The sequence below is a fragment of the Crocuta crocuta genome, unplaced genomic scaffold, assembly GCF_008692635.1.
Source record: "Crocuta crocuta isolate KB4526 unplaced genomic scaffold, BGI_CrCroc_1.0 scaffold273, whole genome shotgun sequence".
Taxonomy (NCBI): Eukaryota; Metazoa; Chordata; class Mammalia; order Carnivora; family Hyaenidae; genus Crocuta; species Crocuta crocuta.
In genome coordinates, this window is record NW_027529425.1 from 3,108,661 (window position 1) to 3,126,871 (window position 18,211).

At 51.4% G+C, this 18,211-nt stretch overlaps 1 protein-coding gene and 1 pseudogene across 1 annotated transcript in view; both read right to left on the minus strand.

Moving 5' to 3' along the window:
* GRID2IP (Grid2 interacting protein) overlaps positions 1 to 1,262 on the minus strand; it is a 27,817-nt gene extending 26,555 nt beyond the window's left edge. The window contains 1 exon segment of the mRNA XM_077758834.1: positions 1,231 to 1,262. Within this exon segment, the coding sequence (XP_077614960.1) occupies positions 1,231 to 1,244 (14 nt within the window). The 5' untranslated portion in view covers positions 1,245 to 1,262.
* A 236-nt stretch (positions 1,263 to 1,498) lies between these two features.
* On the minus strand, positions 1,499 to 10,500 carry LOC144227235 (delphilin pseudogene; annotated as a pseudogene).
* Between the last annotated feature and the right edge of the window lie 7,711 nt (positions 10,501 to 18,211).

The window sequence follows — 18,211 nt, forward strand, 5'->3', positions numbered from 1 at the left end:
CTCTCTCTCTCTCTCTCTCTCTCACACACACACACACACACACACACACACACACACACACAGCTTCACCTATGGCTTGCTGCTCCATCTCTCATTTAAACCTTGTCTCTCCTCAATGGGGCATCCCAAGGTTGCAGCGAGAGCTCTTTGTGGCCACCCACCCCAGCAAGGTGGCCCGGAGCTGGGTACCGTTGGGTGCCCTGTGTTGGGTGCTGAGTGACTCCACCTTCGCCTTGGCAGGGTCCACATCTGTGGCTACACGCCTGGCCCTGATGGACTCTTCTAGGGGACTGTCTTCCCACCCCCGTAGGACATACTGCCAGACTCCGAGGGTCACTGAGCTGTAGCAGGGGCACCTGCTGCCTCCTCCAGGGAGCCTGCCCTGATTGCCCCCTGCTGAGTTAGCCCTGAGCTGCTGGCACTCAGCCCTCAGAATCACAAATAACTGTATCTGTGACTCCTCCATGCCCCCTGTGAGCTCTCCCCTAGAAGGTGCCAAATCGGATGGCTATGATAACCTTGGAACCCAGCATGTGGGCCACCAGAGCCTGGGAGTGGGGGTGGGGCGGTGGAGGGTAAGGAGGTGGGGGCTGGGGTGGCTGAAGCCACATGCTGCCAAGGTACCCCTCTCCCTGCAGAGCCCAGCTGGGCGCCGCCCCCTCCTCCAGCATCCTCCCCAATTTTCCTGTCGTACTTGACAATCGCTGACAACAGAGGCTGCATTTCATCCTCCCCAGCAGCACCCCGGGGGAAGCCGTGGGGACCGGGCATCCCCGGGTGTCCAGGGTTCCCACTTCCCGGGCTCTAAATCAAGCGCGCCCAAGGGGGTGCCTCCCCCACCTCGGCTCATCCTGACCCGCTGCCGGTCGCCTGGGGACGGACAACCGGGAAAGCAGGCTCGGGAGGCAGACAGGCTGTCCTGGGAGGCAGAGGCGACAGGGACGGAAGCCGGGGCAGCTCCGAAGGGAGATGAGGGAGACCGAGAGGGCCAGCTGGGTCCAGCTGCTAGCAGCCTTGACACAAGTGCGCCAACTTCCCAGGGGACAGTGAGCCCCTCCGCGCCCCTGGCCCAGCGCTGGTGCAGATGGGCGGGGTTGGGGGCTCCCGTCCATCACCTCCCTGGGGAGCCCTCAGCGCCAGCGCATCATCTCCGCTGCAAATTAGGCTATAGAAATAACTTTTTTCCCCTCTCTTTGGATTTTCCTAGCAAGGGGCCGGCCCCTAACTCACCCCAGGCAGCTCATGGTGGCCTCTTTCGGTGGCCTTCTGTGCTCCGCTGCAGAGCCGGGAAGCTGCGCCTGGGCTTGTGGGGGGTGGGGGGGTGGCCATCCCCGTCCCTGACATTGGCCAGGCCCAGAGGGAGGGGCAGGCTGCGGGGTGAATGGCAGCAAGGGGAGAGGGCGGGCTGAGCCCTGGAAGGGGGAGGGGGGAGCAGTCGCCCGCCCTGGAGGCAGCGTGAGGAGAGAAGGACCCCGCAGTATCCTCGGCAGGGAAGGCGTCACTCAGGCCCAGAGGGGGCCTGATCAAAGCGGTGCCGTGCAAGGCTGTGATGCCCTGGTGGGAAAGGGAGTGGGTGTGGGGAGCTCAGAAGACTCAGGAGCCGCTCCAGGTGTAAACTCACCAGGAAAGTTTTTTCCTAAAGGATAAACTTACAGGGTCCAAAGTTGAGCAGAAGAACAGAAAGTGCACAGTTGATGGGTTCATGGTCCTGTGACAGCCACTCATTTGTTGTGTGATTTTTGGGCCAGTCTCTTAACCTCTCTGAGGCTCAGTTTGCCTCTGAGAAATGGGCATAATAATAGCGCTGGGGTGATTCAGCCAGAGAGCATTCCTCGAGGGGCCTGGTGAGGTCTTTGGCGCACAGCTGGCATCATCGGAGGACAGAGGGCACACACTGATTGTAGCATGGGGACGTCCTTCCTGCAGGAGGCGGGTCCTCTCTGCAGCCTGTCCCCACCCAGCTAGCAGCCCTTTCTGTCTCATTCCCAGTGATGCCCTGGCAGCCAGCAGAGCCAACAGCCGCCCTTCCCTGGGGTCGGACTTCAGAGTCACTGGTCCACATCAGGAATGGGTCGGTGTTGGTGTCCAGTTCAGTAGCCAGGCGCACAGCAGCAGTGCCTGGGGTGGTGCCGGGACACTGGACACCTCTAAGCAAAACACCCCCTGCCTGCCCATTCGTCCCCCAGCGGAGGTACCTGAGGTTGTCCATGAGTGCTGCACGGGCCTCTCGGGGCAGCACCAGGGTGAGCGCCCACACCAGGTCATCAACTCGCTGCTCGGCTGCAAACTGCTTCAGTGCAGCGAACACCTGTTCCTTGGCAGTGGGCTGGTCCTCCAGGATCTCATCCACCTGCAAGGAAGGGTCTGGTGAATGATCACAGGGACCCAGAGGAGAACTCTGCTTGCCTCCTGCCCCCTGCCCTCCCTCCCTCAGTTTACCTCCACAGGACAGCCGATGTGGGGGCGCTGCTTGAGCTCTGTTGTGGGCTCTTTACCCACCTCATGTAATGTCCAGCCTCACAGCAGCCATACGAGGGGCCAGGGCTGATATCCTCATTGACATCTAAGCAAACAGAAGCTGGTAGAGGTGGGGTCGACCTGTCCAAGGCCACAGGGTCAGGACTCAAACCCAGAGACAGCCCTTCTTCCGAGTATTGTAAGGATCAAAGGAATCAACACAAGAGCTTTAAAATGTGCCAGGCACTCAATAATTGCTAGTTACTATTATTATAACACTTTACTCCCTTCCACCACATGGTTTGCTGAGAGATCCCACAGAGAACATTCTGGCACCACAAAAAATCCCTGGGGTGTGTGCCTAGCCCTGAATTTGCACTCCCTCAGTGCTTCCTCTGGACCTCTGTTTTCTTCTGCTTTGTGTACAAACCAGCTGATACCAGTCAAGGTACATCTACTCAGAGGAGTCCGTGCAGCCGTTGGAAAGGGGCGTGCAAACAGGCACCATGTTTCTGGAGGGAAGCTTGGTAAGTTGTGCTCAAAGCCTAACAATGCACCCGTGACTTTACCCAAAGATCTAGAAATGTATCCCAGATGTATCCCGAAAGACAAGACGACACACAAGGATTTAGGAGTGAACAGGTTCACTCTGCATTGTTCATAATATGGAGACACTGGAAGCAATATAGATATCCTGATAATACGGATACATAATCGCAGCACATCTGTTTGGGGGATAGTTGTAGTCCTGGCTATTCAGCCTACAAAGAGGGAAACCCCAAACCACATGGGAGGCAAGACTCTGGCAGTTGGGGTAGCCAAGCGTAGCCTTGGGCAGTTGGGGGCTCTTGTCCAGGGTTTTTTTGCCTCTTGAAAATATGACGTGGAGATGCAGGCACAGCAAAGCTTGTTCACGGTGGTGGCGAAGCCCCGCAGTGCACCCTGAGCGGACTCGTCCTGACTGCGTGGTTTAGGACAGCTGGACTCCAGGTAGCTGGCCCTGTCCCAGTTCTAGGGCTGGTGATTCTGTGAACTGTTCCTCCCCCAAATCCCTTTCTCCTGCCCAAGTTAGCAGAGTCGACTTCTGTTGTTGGAGAGCCAAGTTCACTTGATACTCTGCGGTATTGGATATCGTCGGTTCTGAGGTGAGCATTTGTTCACGTTTTAACATCTCTGAAATCAGGGTGTATCTTACGGCTAGTTGCCGTTCCTGTGCATGTATATGGATGTGGTCATGATGTTTATATTGTTATTTGAACTGACGTATGTGCATCGCCGGCACTAAATATGTCCAAATAAGTTTAAAAGTCCAGTCTCAATGACTACTAAACTAAGTGACAAGTAAGTAATAAGAAAATATGGGTCATGGGTTAATTGGCACAGGCTTTTCTCTTTTGGTGGTAAATAAAACGGGGAATCTTGCAACTGTCGGTGTTTTAGATATGATGTAACGTGGTACTATTTGGTCAGAAAGAATGATTCTGGAGATCTTTATTTAAAACCATGAAATGGAGAGTGGTTAAAACCGTGAAATGGCTAAATCTGTGGGAGTTCTTTTGGGGGGTGATTAGAGTGTTCTAAAATTGATCTTGGGGGTGCCTGGATGGCTCAGCTGGTTAAGAGTCTCACTTCGGCTCAGGTCATGATCTCACAGTTTGTGGGTTTGAGCCCCACGTTGGGCTCTCTGCTGACAGCTCAGAGCCTAGAGCCTGCTTCAGATTCCGTGTCTCCCCCTCTCTCTACACCTAACCCTCCCCGTTCATGCTCTGTCTCTCTCTCTCTCAAAAATAAACAAACATTAAAAAAATAAAAAATAAAATTGATTTGGTGATGGTTGCATATATCAATGAATATATCCAAAACCACTGAACTTGTACACTTGAAATCAGTAGATTGTATGATATGTGAATATAATTCACTAAAGCTGCTATGAAATATGCAGGATAAGTATGACAAATGGGCAAGTGACAAAAGAAGGTTACAAATGGAATATGCAGTGTTACATTTTTAAAAAATATTTTTAATGTTTATTTATTTTTTAAGAGAGAGATGGAGACAGAATGCAAGTGGGGGAGGGGCAGAGAGAGGGAGACACAGAATCCGAAGCAAGCTCCAGGCTCTGAGCTGTCAGCATGGAGCCCCACGTGGGGCTCGAACCCACGAACCGTGAGATCATGACCTGAGCCGAAGTCAGACGCTTAACCGACTGAGACCCCCAGGCGCGCCTGCGGCGTTAAATTTTTATACGTATCCGATTACACATATGTCTAAGATTTGGAAATATGCACTAAATTTCATAGCAATTTGAATTTTTTAAGTCAGTGGTTTCCATTTTCTGTGCAGTGTGTTTATGTGGTTTATACAGTGAAGAAAAAGAATGCATGTTATCATTTTTCCCTTTATTTTTTACTACAGTAAAAATATATGTACATACATATATTTCACTGTAGTAAAAATGCACGTGGCATACAATTTACTGCGCTAACCATTTTAACGTGTGCGAGTCAGTGGCACTGGGCATATCCACAACGTGGTGTAACCGTCACCACCATCTGGTTCCAGCACACTTTCATACTCCCCCAAATGGAAACTCTGTGCCCACGAAGTACTCACACCTTAGGCCGCTTTCCCCCAACCCTTGGCAACCACTAATCTGTTTTCTGTCTCCATAGATTTGCTTACACTGGATACTTCTTGTGAATGGAGTCACAAGAGTGATGTGAGTTTTTTAAAAAAATTTTAAATGTTTATTTATTGTTGAGAGAGAGACAGAGCGTGAGCCGGGGAGGGGCAGAGAGAGAGGGAGACACAGAATCCGAAGCAGGCTGCAGGCTCTGAGCTGTCAGCACAGACATCACAGGGCTCGAACCCATGAACCATGAGATCATGACATCAGCAGAAGTCAGACGCTTAATTGACTGAGCCCCCAAGGTGCCCTGAAACACTTCTTTTTCAATGTAGCAGTTAGCCAAGCTCTATCTTACTCCATGAGAACCTTCCCTTGATGGTCAGAGGTCTGGGGGGGGGTGTCTGGGCGCTGACAGCCTGAGCTGACCCTGAAGCAGAGGTGGGGAGGCTGGGCGGCAGAGTGAGCGTGTGAGTTCTCCAGGCATCTCTCTCAGGGGAGTGAGGGTGCAGCCTCAGCCAGAGTGGGGGGGGGGGCTGTTTGCTGCCACCTTTTCCACCTTCCATCCACCTCCAGACATCCAGACAGCATCCTTCCCCACCACCCTCCACCGTCCCACAACCAAGAGCTCCCCACTTTCTGATCAAGGTGAACTGTCCAGTCCGCAGACGCCCCACTGACCCACCCGTCCCCACCTTTTCTTCCTGCCACCTACTTGTCACGTGGCCCTCCGCTCGAAAGTCACCTCCTTGAGGAGCCTTCCTGACCACCCTGGCCCAACGGCCCCCGTCTCTCTCTCATCTCCCTGTTTATTTCTTCACCTCCTTGCTCGTTATGCCCAGTTGACTTGTTTATAGATTCATCCACTTCCCCGCTGGCTTTTCCCCACGGGAACATCGGCTGCAGGGAGCAGTTTCCCCGCCTGCCCTCCTCACGGGAGTCTCCCCACCCCTGGCACACTGAAGGCCCGCAATCAGTGATGGCGAAACCCATGGATGGCAGCATCTCTACTGCCGCCTTCCCTGGAGCTTATATAAATGTTCAAGTCCCTCTCCCGCTGTAAATACACGAGTACATACGGTCCTTCTTGCCCTGCAACCCGATCACACTCGTAACTTTTCTGGCTCAGAACTGTCTACACTTGCTATTTCTATACAACTGCCCTGACCCGCTACGGTGCGCTCCCTTCTTGCAGCACCCCGTGGCAATTCTCTGGGCAAGGGCCCCAAATGGTGACTCTTGGACCTTGATCTTCAGCCCAGAGTCTGCTCCTGAACTTCATAACTACATGTCCAACTCCCTCCTAGATAGTTGCACAAGGCGATTAAGGAAGGCTTTCAAGAGACGATGATGCCACAGAAAGAGCGGCTCGAGGGCATCATGCCTGGGTCCTGGCACATGCACCCCGCAAGTCTCTCTCCTCCACCTGATGTGACCTGATGTGACAACCTGAGACCCAGACCTGAGCACGGAGCCTGGCACATAGTAGGCACTCAGTGGATGTTTCTGGAACTGAACCGAAGAGTCACAAATGGCCGGCTGGCCTCTCACCGCATTCCTGAAGCTCCCCGGCAGACCCCAGTTTCCCTGGTGGTGAGTAGGGCAGGCCGCAGCACCAGCACCCTCCTTCTCATGCACCCACTGTGCCGAGGAAGGTTAGTGGTTTTGAAATCAAAGTCAGCTGCAGCCTCAATTCAAAGGAGAACATGGCTAGCTGGAAAGACGTTTTATGTAAGAAAGAGGAAAAAATAGTTCCTCCCCCCTGGGGCCTGTGCCACAGTGTGGTTTTGGTGTCAGCTATTACCCAGATGCTCCCAACCTACATCTAAGCATGAGGCACCATCACGGGACACTAATGGATTTTCTATTAAATATCAGAATCTTCAAGGAGGAAAAACTGGGGCAGGGAGAGCGCTGGGAGCTAATTGTCAGAAAGCCCTTGGTTGTCCTGAGGCGGTCTTTCCCAGGCATTTGCTCTCAGTTTTTGGAGGTGCTTGGTGAGCTCTAACCAGAACCCACTGCTCCCCCTTGCCAGAAAACTCATCATGGCTGGCCTGAGCGGCCAGTCACATCNTCTGCATGTCCACCCTGACCTTCTGAGGGTTCTGACCATGCCCCCTTCCAACTCTCCAGGGACTGGATGGAGTCTGAGACAGCCCTTCCAGGCCATCTGGAATTCTAGCAGACATTACTAGTTGCTATGGTCTGAAAGATGGTGCACCCCTCACCCCACCCCCGACTCATATGTTGATAACCTAACTTCCAAAGTGATGGTATGAGAAGGTGGGCCCTTTGGGAGGTAATTAGGTCATGAGGGTGGGGTGCTTGTGGGTGGGATTAGTGCCTTTATGAAAGATGCCCCAGAGAGTTCCCAGCTCCTTCCCTCTTGTGAGGACAAGAGAAACCCGCAACCCAGGAGGGAGCCCTCACTCCATCACGCTGGCACCCTCACTTTGGACTTCTGGCCTCCAGAACTGTGAAAAATAAATCCTTGTAGTTTCTAAGCCACCCAGTCTATGGTATTCTGTTACAGCAGCCGGAATGGATTAGGGCACAAGGGCTCACCAGTATTTTCTAGCTCTCCTCCCTGGATGTGCAGAAGACTACATTTCCCAGCATTCTTTGGGAGCAGCAATGTGACTAGTTCTGGCCAATGAGGATTGACTGCAGGTGCAGTAGTTTGCTTTTTGAAGTCCTTAAGAGCTGATGCACAATTTTCCATGTTCTTTTCCTCTTCTAGAGAAAATCCTGAAGCTTCACATTGAGATGGAGGCATCTCGGAATACTGAGGGCCTTGTGTAGAGGCCAGCCACCCCGGAGTGTCACCTGGACTTTTAGAGGACTTTGTGTGGATGAAAAATAAATCTGTGGGGGTGTGCAAAGGCATCAAGATGTTTGATACGACAGCAGAGCCTATTCTGGGGATAGAAAGGACGTCACATCTTTTGAGGAGCTGGACACTGGTGACCCACAGAGGCCAGAACTAAGTGTCGTGTGTGTGAGAGAGTGACTGCATATACTTGGCTACAGAGGCTGGCCTGCTCAGGGGCCTGGGCTGAAAGGCTCAAGCTAGGGTCCTGCCCAGACAGAGGGTCATACCAGGGTACATGGTGGAGGTGAGGCTCCTGAGGGGGTCAGTTTAGGAGAGAGGACTGGACCAAGCTTGGGCACTGGAGAAGGCCAGGTGAATGGAGGTCTGATACTGGGCAGTGGGCTGGGAGCCATTTCTGCGACAGCCAAATGCAAGCAGGGCTTCCTAGCCCTCTGCCCCCCAAAACCTCATGGCTGAGCTCTGCCAAGAGGAGGGATGAGCAGTGCCCTTTCCATGGAGGACAAGGAAAGGTGTCCCCGTCATCAAACTGAGTTTCCAGGGTGTGGGGCTCGGCATCCACATCTGAAGGCCCTGGAGAACAGCTGGAAGGGGGATGGCCTGAGATAGTGGCTGCACGGAGACCTTGCCCGTGGCCCCAAGTAGAAATGACCATACTCGTCAGCCTCTTCCTCCGTGACTGTCATACCCCAGGTTTCTTGGGTTTGCCTGGATTTGTCCAGGAAAGAGTCAGGTTTCTGCAAATCAGGAATTGGTTGGGATTCTGGCCCGAGGCCAACTCCATCCTCAGACCTTTCTTTCCAGCCCTGCGTCTCCACCTCTCCTGGTGGCCACCTCTTGCTTTCTTTAGTGACTCAGACCTTGGGCTCCTCTCGTGGCCTTGCCGGGCTCTCATCTCAGTCCTCACGGGAGCCCTAACTTCCCACCTGCCACCCCTCAGGGCCCGTTCATGCCAAAGTCTGAGAGGAAATGCCTTTGGACGGTTGGGGGACATGAGCCAGGGCCTCCTGTCGCCAGCTAGCCAGCCAGCCTGCTGTGTAAGGCAGGGTCGGATCCCAGTTTTGTGCTATTATCTGAATGTTCGTATTCCTCCTAAATCCATATATTAAAATCCCAAGCCCCAAAGATGATGGTATTAGGAGGTGGGGCCTCTGGGAGGTGCTTAGGTCAGCAGGTAGAGCCCTTATGAATGGGATCAGTGTGCTTAGAAAAGAAACCCCAGCGAGCTCCCCTGCCCATCACCACATGAGGACACAGTGAGAAGGCATCAGCTATGACCCAGCAAGTGACTCTCACCAGACACTGAATCTGCTGGTGTGCTGAGATCCTCTACTTCCAGCCTCCAGAATGGTGAGAAATTAATTCCTTTTGTTTATGAGCCTCCTGGCCTCTGGTATTTTGTTACAGCAGCCGCAAAAGACTAAGACACTATGTTAGTAATAGGGGCAGTGGAAGGAATGATCCACTAGTGCAGGATGTGGATGAAAGTCACAAGTATAATGGTGAGTACAAGAAGCTCAACACCAAAAGGTACATCAAGTTCATCCATTAACAGCAAGTTCATCCATTAACCACAAGTTCACAAACAGCACAAAAGGTAACAGCAAGTTCATCCATTAACATCAAGTTCATCCATTAACCGCAAGTTCACAAACAGGCAAAAGCCGTCTATAATGACGGAGTTCAAAATATCAGCTACTTCTTGATGAGGTGGATAGACAGAGAAAGGGGCACAGGGGAACTTTTTTGGGGGGGAGGAATCATTGTTTTCTACATTCTATCATTATCTATCTTCTGTTGATCTACATGTAAAATGTGTTGATCTGTACACTTGATGTACACCTATGCATCTCAAAAGAGAAAAGCAATGTCTACGAAACAACTGAACAGGAATTAACAAAATTATGGGGCGTCTGGGTGGCTCAGTCGCTTAAGCGTCCGACCCTTGGTTTCGGCTCAGGTCATGGTTCATGAGTTCGAGCCCCGCATTGGGCTTGGTGCTGACAGTGTGGAGCCTGCTTGGGATTCTCTTTCTCCCTCTCTCTTTGTCCCTCCCCCACTCGTTCTTTCTGTCTCTCTCAAAAATAAGTAAATAAACTTAAAAAAAAGATTAAAAAATACAAATTTAGGTACAGGGCCTTGAAGCTTGAATGTCATTATATTTCTGGCAAATATGTCTCTGGACGATTCCTCAGCTCCAGGCTGTGGGAGCCTCAAGTTCCAGACCCATACCAGGCCTCTTCCCCGCCCTCAGGGTACCCGCCCCCCCTCCTCACCCCTCACCCCGCGAGCCTCCTACCTTGCGGCTGAACTCCTGGGCCTTGCGCCTGCGCTCCCGGTGCACGGCGTTGGGGCGCTTGTGGCCCGCCAGCCANGGCACGCGCGGGCAGCGCCGGGCCAGGCGCACGAGGTGCTCGCGGCTCAGGCCGCCCACGGCCAGTCCCTCCACCTCCAGGATCTGGTCCCCGGGCCGCAGACCCCCGGCGTGTGCGCTGCTCCCTTCTGTCACCTCCAGGACGAAGCAGGGGCCGGAGCCGCCCAGCCGGAAGCCAAAGTCTTCGGGCCAGCCCTGGTTGGTGGTCGGCATGGCAGCGCTGGCGGTGCGGCTGGAGACGGAGAGAGATCGCGCGGGATATTCCTTGCAGCCCTGCAGGCCGCGTGGAGGCCCAGGAGACGTGCCAATCTGGGCCTCCACTTCTCTCTGCCTCCTACGTGGAGGATTAATTCTTAACGTAGTGTCTGAATTCCTGGATCCAGCTGTGCCTGAAATTCACCAACTTCCATGTGACGAAAGGACTTACCAGGGACATGAGCTCACAAATTCCCACTGACTTTGGCGGGTACTTGCCCTTTGAATTGTAGGACTCTCCTATTTGACTTCCTCGGGGAAGGAAGCATGGTATGGCTGATTTGGAGGTCTCTGGGCTCCTGGCTGTAGGAGAGCCTCAGGGGGAAGGGGTGCCTCTGTCCTCCAAAAGAGGCCAGATTGTAGGTGCTGGTGAGGTGGGTTGGGGCCACCAACATGTGAAAATTAATCATGGGAGGGGCGCCTGGGTGGCTTAGTCGGTTAAGCGTCCGACTTTCGCTTAGGTCATGATCTCGCGGTTCGTGGGTTCGAGCCCCGCGTCGGGCTCTGTGCTGACTGCCAGCTCAGAGCCTGGAGCCTGTGTCAGTCTGTGACTCCCTCTCTCTCTGACCCTCCCTTGCTCACGCTGTCTCTCTCTCTCTCTCTCTCTCCTAGAAATCAATAAAACATTTAAAAAAAAAAAAGAAAATTAATCATGGGAAACCTCACTAAAAGGGAGTCAGGCGGCCAGAAGGGGGAGCCATAACAATCTACCTCAATTACAGGAAGAATTCTCTATTACAAACCCCAACAGAGGGATCATCAAACAGAAGAGAATCAGCCAGCACAAGCCCAACGGGAAAAGATGTGCGTTTCCTCTCTTACAAGAAAAGGACCAGCCAGCGACGCGGCCAATGAGGAACTGCCTTCACCCAGTGCTTTTTCCAATGGACCTTCCTTCAAAACTATCCCTGCCGACTTCCCCCTCTTTCTCTGTAAAATAGTTCCCCTCCTTTGTTTGGCACTCTAGCGATGATTTTTGCCATAGCTTGCTTGTCCTGAATTGCCCTTCCCTATCATTCTTGAGTTAACCCATTTTTGCTGGAAAAACAATTTTTATTTTTAAGGTTAACAAACACAGCCTGGAGAGGAGGACTGTCCTGGGTAGAACAATCTATGTGTGCTCCCCTATGTCTGTTTAGAGCAGGGATTGCTTACAGGAGCCTAGGAACAGCTTCTGAAGTCGTAGGCAGTACGTGGTGTGGAGGCTCAGTTTTCTGGGGGGAAGTCCTCAGTTCCAAGGACTTCCTGACTCTGGCTTCAAAGAATCCTCCACAGATGCTTGGAGCCCCCCTGCGTGGAGTCAGCCTCCCTCTTCCAGGGCACCTGGACACCTCTTTGAGGCGGGGGAGTTGGAGGGGGGAGACCCAGGGTTCCAACAGCATCGGGGGCCAGGAAGAAAGGGTCTTGAGGGACAACCAGTGAGAATGTGTCTCATCTGGCCACCAGAGGACATGGTGTGAGCACTCCTCACCCTGGGTGTGGCTGAGGCTGTCACCCCCCAAGACTGGCCAGCTTACTCCCAACCCCCTCCTCTGGGGGACCTTGTCCTCCTCTGCCATCCTGTTCTGGGGTCTCAGGGACACTTACTCCATCGCTTGGTGGCAGCGCCAGACTCTTGGGTCCACCAAGCCCAGGTTGGGTGGGGGCACCACCATGTCTTAGAGGAGCCTGAGGTCAGTTCTTCTACCGCCAGGGAGGCAGTCAGCTCCCCCACAATCAAAGGGCTGGCTGGAAGCTCTGAAGCTGGGGCTGGGGGCCATGTCACCCTTCCACCCCCCCCACCCCCCCCACGTGCAAACCTGTTCTGGCCAGCACTTGACGCAAGGCTGCCTACCAGAGGCCAGAGCAGGTAATACCTAACACCACCACACATGACCTGGGGAGCCCACAGAGCCACAGGAGCTGAAAGCCACGCAGACCTCACAGGGCTTTTGCACTATGTCAAGCCCTCCTATTTGTCCCGAGCCCTGCAGAGTGACTCAAGCCCTCTCCCACCCACCCCAAGCTCCTGGTCTGGGTGGCTCTCTGCTCTCTCACCTTCCCCTAGAAACAGGAATCCAGGCTCCTGGCAGGGCTGACGGGCTATCTCGGGGCATCAGAGGGAGGTGTCCCAGGGCTGCCCATCCCAGAATGCCGGGTGCTGACCCCCCGCGCCCCAGGTTTGCTCACCTTCCTCACTGGTGATTTCAGTGGACAGAGCGGGGACAGAGCACAGGGCTTGTGGAATGCCTGGGAACACCTGTATGTGGCCAGCCCTCTGCTTCTCAGGGCCTTGGCGTCAGTTACTGATGCGCCCGAGGTGACAGCTGAAGTTTCTAAGGCAAAGTGATCCTCTGAGTAATCTGAGAAGGCCCCAGTCACAAGGCAGGCCAGCAGGATGGCTGGACGGCTTGGCCCGGGCCCAGAGTGCCCGGGCCCTGCTGCGTGGTCCTGGGGGCAAGCAACGACGTTCAGACAGGAGTGAAGGCTGGCGGGAGCTGGGCCGTGGGCTGGGTCCCCCCGTGAGGTCATGGGGCTTGGTGGGTGGGCCAAGAGGGCTCCTCCAGGCTGGTTTGAGGTGATAAGGAATCACTCAGTCCAGTGACGGCAGAGGAGAGTGACAAGACTCAGTAGGGCATGGGGACCCAGTCTCCATGGGGAACATCACCCCAACAGCCAGATTTATCATCATCGGAAGAGGATGGCCAGGTCAGGAAAAAAGGTGTGGATGGTGAAAGATGCTCACCTAAGTAACTCTGGAAATGAATGGAGTCCTCAGTAAAACTAAAGGCAAAGGAAGTGCACATCGCTCCTCGCTGGGGTGCAGGTTAACAACTGTGAAATCACCCACATGCTTGCTGGACTCGAACAACTAGGTAACTGGATTGTGTGGGCCAGGTTTCTCTCTGGAATAGTGGGAGGTCACAAACAAGCAAAAGGGAGAGCTAGAATAATACACATGGCACCAGGTTAGAGTGGGGAACATTAGCGTGAACTCGTGTTTGGCTTATTATAGCTGCAGATGGGCACATACAGGAATATTTACTGGGGTGCCTGGGGGCTCAGTCAGTTAAGTGTCTGACTTTGGCTCAGGTCATGAGCCATGGTTTGTGGGTTTGTGGGTTCAAGCCCCACGTCGTGCTCTGTGCTGACAGCTCCACACCTGGAGCCTGCTTCAGATTCTGTGTCTCCTCTTTCTTTGCCCCTCCCCCACTCACACTCTGTCTCTCTCTCTCTCAAAAATAAATAAACATTAAAAAAATTTTTTTAAACTGGAGGGGGCTAAGGAGCCCTGATGACTAGGTGCAATGCAGGATCCTGGGACAGAGAAAGGACATTAAGTAAAAACTAAGGAATCAGAACTAACTAATGATAATGGATCAATATTGGTTCATTAGTTGTGACAAAGGTACCATAGGAACGTAAGATGCCAGCGATAGGAGACATTGGGTGTGAGGCAACAGGGGACTTTGTACTACCTTCATGCTTTTCTGCACAGCTAACAATATTCTAAAATTAAATTCCTATTATTGAAACCTTTTCTCGGGATATGGGGGATGGGGATCAGCCAGATTGGCCGATACCCTTCACGGGTCATCGTGATGGAGCTGGATGCCCTCCAGGGTTTGTTTGCCCCAAGGTGTTCCGGGTTACTGTGTGTGCACATGTGGGCAGGCACGTGGAGGGGAGGGACAGATGTGTCTATTTGTGTTCTCTAGTGTTACTTACATTACAAACTCCGCTAAGGAGATGGCAGTATCTCCTCGTTGGAAAAAAAACAAAAAGCAAAAACTTGGAGCGAAGCTGCGTCCCCAGAGCACGGTAGGAGAGTGACGGATGGTATCGTAGAGCACGTCCTCGAGCACAGCTCCAAATGCTTGACAGGCTGCCTCATTGTTGGGCTGCACGGTAATTACACACAAACTGTGACGGTCACGTGGGTGACTTTGCTTAGCACGCTCTTTTGTCTTCTTGATTAACCAAGTGATGTTTCTCTAGATGGTAAGAAAATGGAGTCACATGGCCCTGCTGATGGGAATGTAAAAGGGTACAACACTGCTTGATGGTTTCTTTCTTTTTTTAAATATTTGTTTATTTTTGAGAGAGAGAGAGAGAGAGAGAGAGGACGCGCTAGAGAGAACAGGGAGGGGCAGAGAGAGAAGGGGAGAGAGAATCCTCTGTGCTGTCTGCACAGAGTCTGACCCAGGGCTGGACCTCATGACCTGTGAGATCATGGCCTGAGCTGAAACCAAGACTTGGAGGCTTAACCGAGTGAGCTACCCAGGCGCCCTGGTGGGTTTCTCAAAAAGCTAAACATGCACTTACCATACAAACCCTCCATCCCACTCCTGGGTATATTTATGTGCAAGAGAAATGACAGCATATGCCCACATGAGGACCTGGATGTGACTGTTTATAGCAGCACTATTCACAATAGCCCCAAACTGGAGACAATTTATACGTCTATCTATTGGAAAACGGATAAACAGACTGTGGTCCATCCATGCAATGAAATGTGACTCTAATAATAGGAAATGAATTACTGATCCATATAACATGGGTGAGCTTCAAAGACAACATGCTAAGTGAGAGAAGCTGGAAACAGAAGGCTCTGTGATTCTGTTTATGTTAAATTCTGTAACACACACACAGATCTGTAACATCAGAAACCAGACCAGTGATTTCTGGGCCGAGGTAGAGGCAAGGATGAATTGCAAAGGACCTTGAGAAAACGTGTACGCTTTATGTGTACACAGTATGCTGTGTGCCCCTCAACAAAGCTGACTTTTAAAAACTTGAATCACTTGAGGGCTATACTCCTAAATCTTGTAACTTAAAGGGGCTGGGGAAAGTGACGCGTAAGGAGCCAGACCCAATCACGGGCCAGAATTTTCATATATATATTTTTTTAATCTCATTTGCTTGTCATGACTCTCCAGCAAACTCAGAATGGCTACCTCCAGTTTAGAGAGGAGAGACTGGAGCTTCACAGAGATGAGGGGACTTGTCACAGCTTGACGCTCCCCAGTCTCCACTTCCCGTCAGTCCTTGGGAAGACTTGGAAATCCAGGACTCTGGGATCAACCACGGAAGGACGATGTGGTCCGAGCCTGGCTCCATGCTCCATGTTCTACCTTCTTTAAAACTTTATCCAGGATGAATCAAAAGAACATCCCCTGGTATTTCCCACCCCAGTCTCAGGAGATCCAGCCAAGCTGTGGGCTTCCTGGCGGTGGGAGAGGTGTTCACAGGTTTGGAAAAAGAGACTCCAGGAGACCCTTGGTGGGGGGGTGTGCAGCTGAGAAGGGTTGGCATCCTTGATTCCTCTGTTTATTTTACATGCCAAACCCAAACACCAGCACAGGCTACGGACTCTACCTTCTACTTTCAAATTAGAACCAGAACCCACCTGCTTTCTCCACTTCACTGTCACCACCCTGGTCCAAGCTGCCGTCATCCCTCTCTCAGACTGGTTCCTCAGCCTCCTCCCTGGTCTTCCCTTGCCCCCTGCAGTCAACATAGAAACCAGAAGGATCTGTTAAATCCAAAGTCAGATCCTGTCACTCCTCTGCTCAAAACACAGCCCATCACTTAAGTCTTCACCTGCCCAGCCAGGTCCCCTGCACCTCTCTGACTTCTTGCACACACCAGGCATGTTCCCAAGCTTGGGCCTTTGCACTAGCTCTTCCCTCCAACTAGATTATTCTGTCCACATGCATGCATATACCCACCCCCAAATCTCTTCATATGTCTCCTGTTCCATGAGCCCTCCCCTTCTTTCCCCTTTCTCCTTTCTGCTTCTCCATAACACTTCTCACCATCCACCGTAACATGTAACTTGCTGATTTATCTTGTTTTTTCTTTTTATCTTAGAGAGAGAGAGCAAAGGAGAGGGGTAGACAGGGGAGAGAGAGAGAGAGAGGGAGAGAGAGAGAATCCTAAGTAGTCTCCATGCTTAGGGTGGAGCCTGATGCGGGATTAGATTCCACGATTCTGGGATCATGACCCGAGCCGAAATCAAGAGTTGGACGCTCAACTGACTGAGTCATCTAGGCACCCCCGATTTGTGTTTAATGTCTGTTCCCACCCATTAGAATGTAAGCCTCAGGAGGGCAGGGGTGTCTGTTTTGATCATGGCTGTATCTGTGGCACCTAGAACAGTGCTTGGTGCATAGTGGGTGCTCAATATTTATAAAAGGAGTGAGTACATTAATAAACCCTACCCTAAGGTCTCATCCCTCCAACAAAAGGAAGTACATTCTCCTCCCAAGGCTGCCCTAAGTGATCTTAAGGGAATCTCACGGAAGGCCTCCAGTGTGGCACATGGTAAGCATTACTATGTGATTATTATTATATTCACAAGTATTACATCCTTCCGACAATTCACTTGTGTTCCCAAAAGCTACAAATCATCTTTTTAAATGGAAATCCTTTTCTTTTGTTTATTTATTTATTTTGAGAGAGAGAGAAAGAGAGGGAGAGAGAGAGAGAGAGAGAGAGAATCCCAAGCAGGCTCTGTGCTGTCAGTGCAGAGCCTGATGGGGGGCTTGAACCCATGAACTTAGAGGTCATGACCTGAGCTGAAGCCAAGGGTTGGATCTTAACTGGATGAGCCACTCAGGTGCTCCCAAACCATCTTTTAAAAAATAAAACTTTTATTTTATTTTATATTTTAAAGTTTATTTGTTGATTTTGAGAGAGACAGACAGAGTGTGAGCAGAGGAGGGGCAGAGAGAGAGAAAATCTCAAGCACGCTCTGCGCTGAGAGTGTAAGGCTTGACCTCATGAAACTGAGAACATGACCTGAGCTGACATCAGGAGTCGAACGCTCAACCAACTGAGCCACCCAGGAGCTCCAAAATAAACTTTTCTTTTTGAGTGGTTTTAGAGTCACACAAAGATTTCAATGACAGTACAGAGTTTTCATATACCCTTCATCCAATGTCCCCTTTTGCTGACATCTTATATTACCAGGGTACCTCTGTCATGATTAATGAACTAATACTGATTCATTATTATTAACTAACTCAGAGTTTCTTAGTTTTACCTAATGTCCTTCTACTCTTATTCTTGTTCTTCCCTCTCTCCTCCTCTTCTCTTTCTCTTTCTCTTTTTTTAATGCTTATTTATTTATTTTTGAGAGGAGGGGGGGAGGGGAGAGAAGGGGAAGAGAAAAAGAGGGAGAGAGAGAATCCCAAGCAGACTTTGTGTGGTCAGCACAGAGCCTGATATGGGGCTTGAACTCATGAACCACGAGATTATGACTTGAGCTGAAGTCGGATGTCCAACCTACTGAACCACCCAGGCGCTCCTTCTAAGACTTTTAATAAATTGCATACAGTGAGGGTCTCTGTTTGTGCTATAACTGCCCATGGATTTTGACAAAGGCATGATGGCATGTGTCCACCATTACAGTATCACGGCCCCAGAATATCTCCTGTGCCTCATCTACTCAACCTCTCTGCTTCCCCGGTCCTCTGGCAGCCACTGCTCTCTTCACTATTTCTGTAGTTTTGCCTTTTCTAGATTGTCACATAAATGGAATCATATCAAATGTAGGCTTGCAGACTGACTTTTTTTTTTCACTTAGCAATATTCAATCATGTTTGTGTGTCTTGATGGCCCATTTCTCTTTTTTTTTTTTTTTTTTTTTTTTTTTTTTTTTTTCTTTTTTTTGGTTTTCCACAAA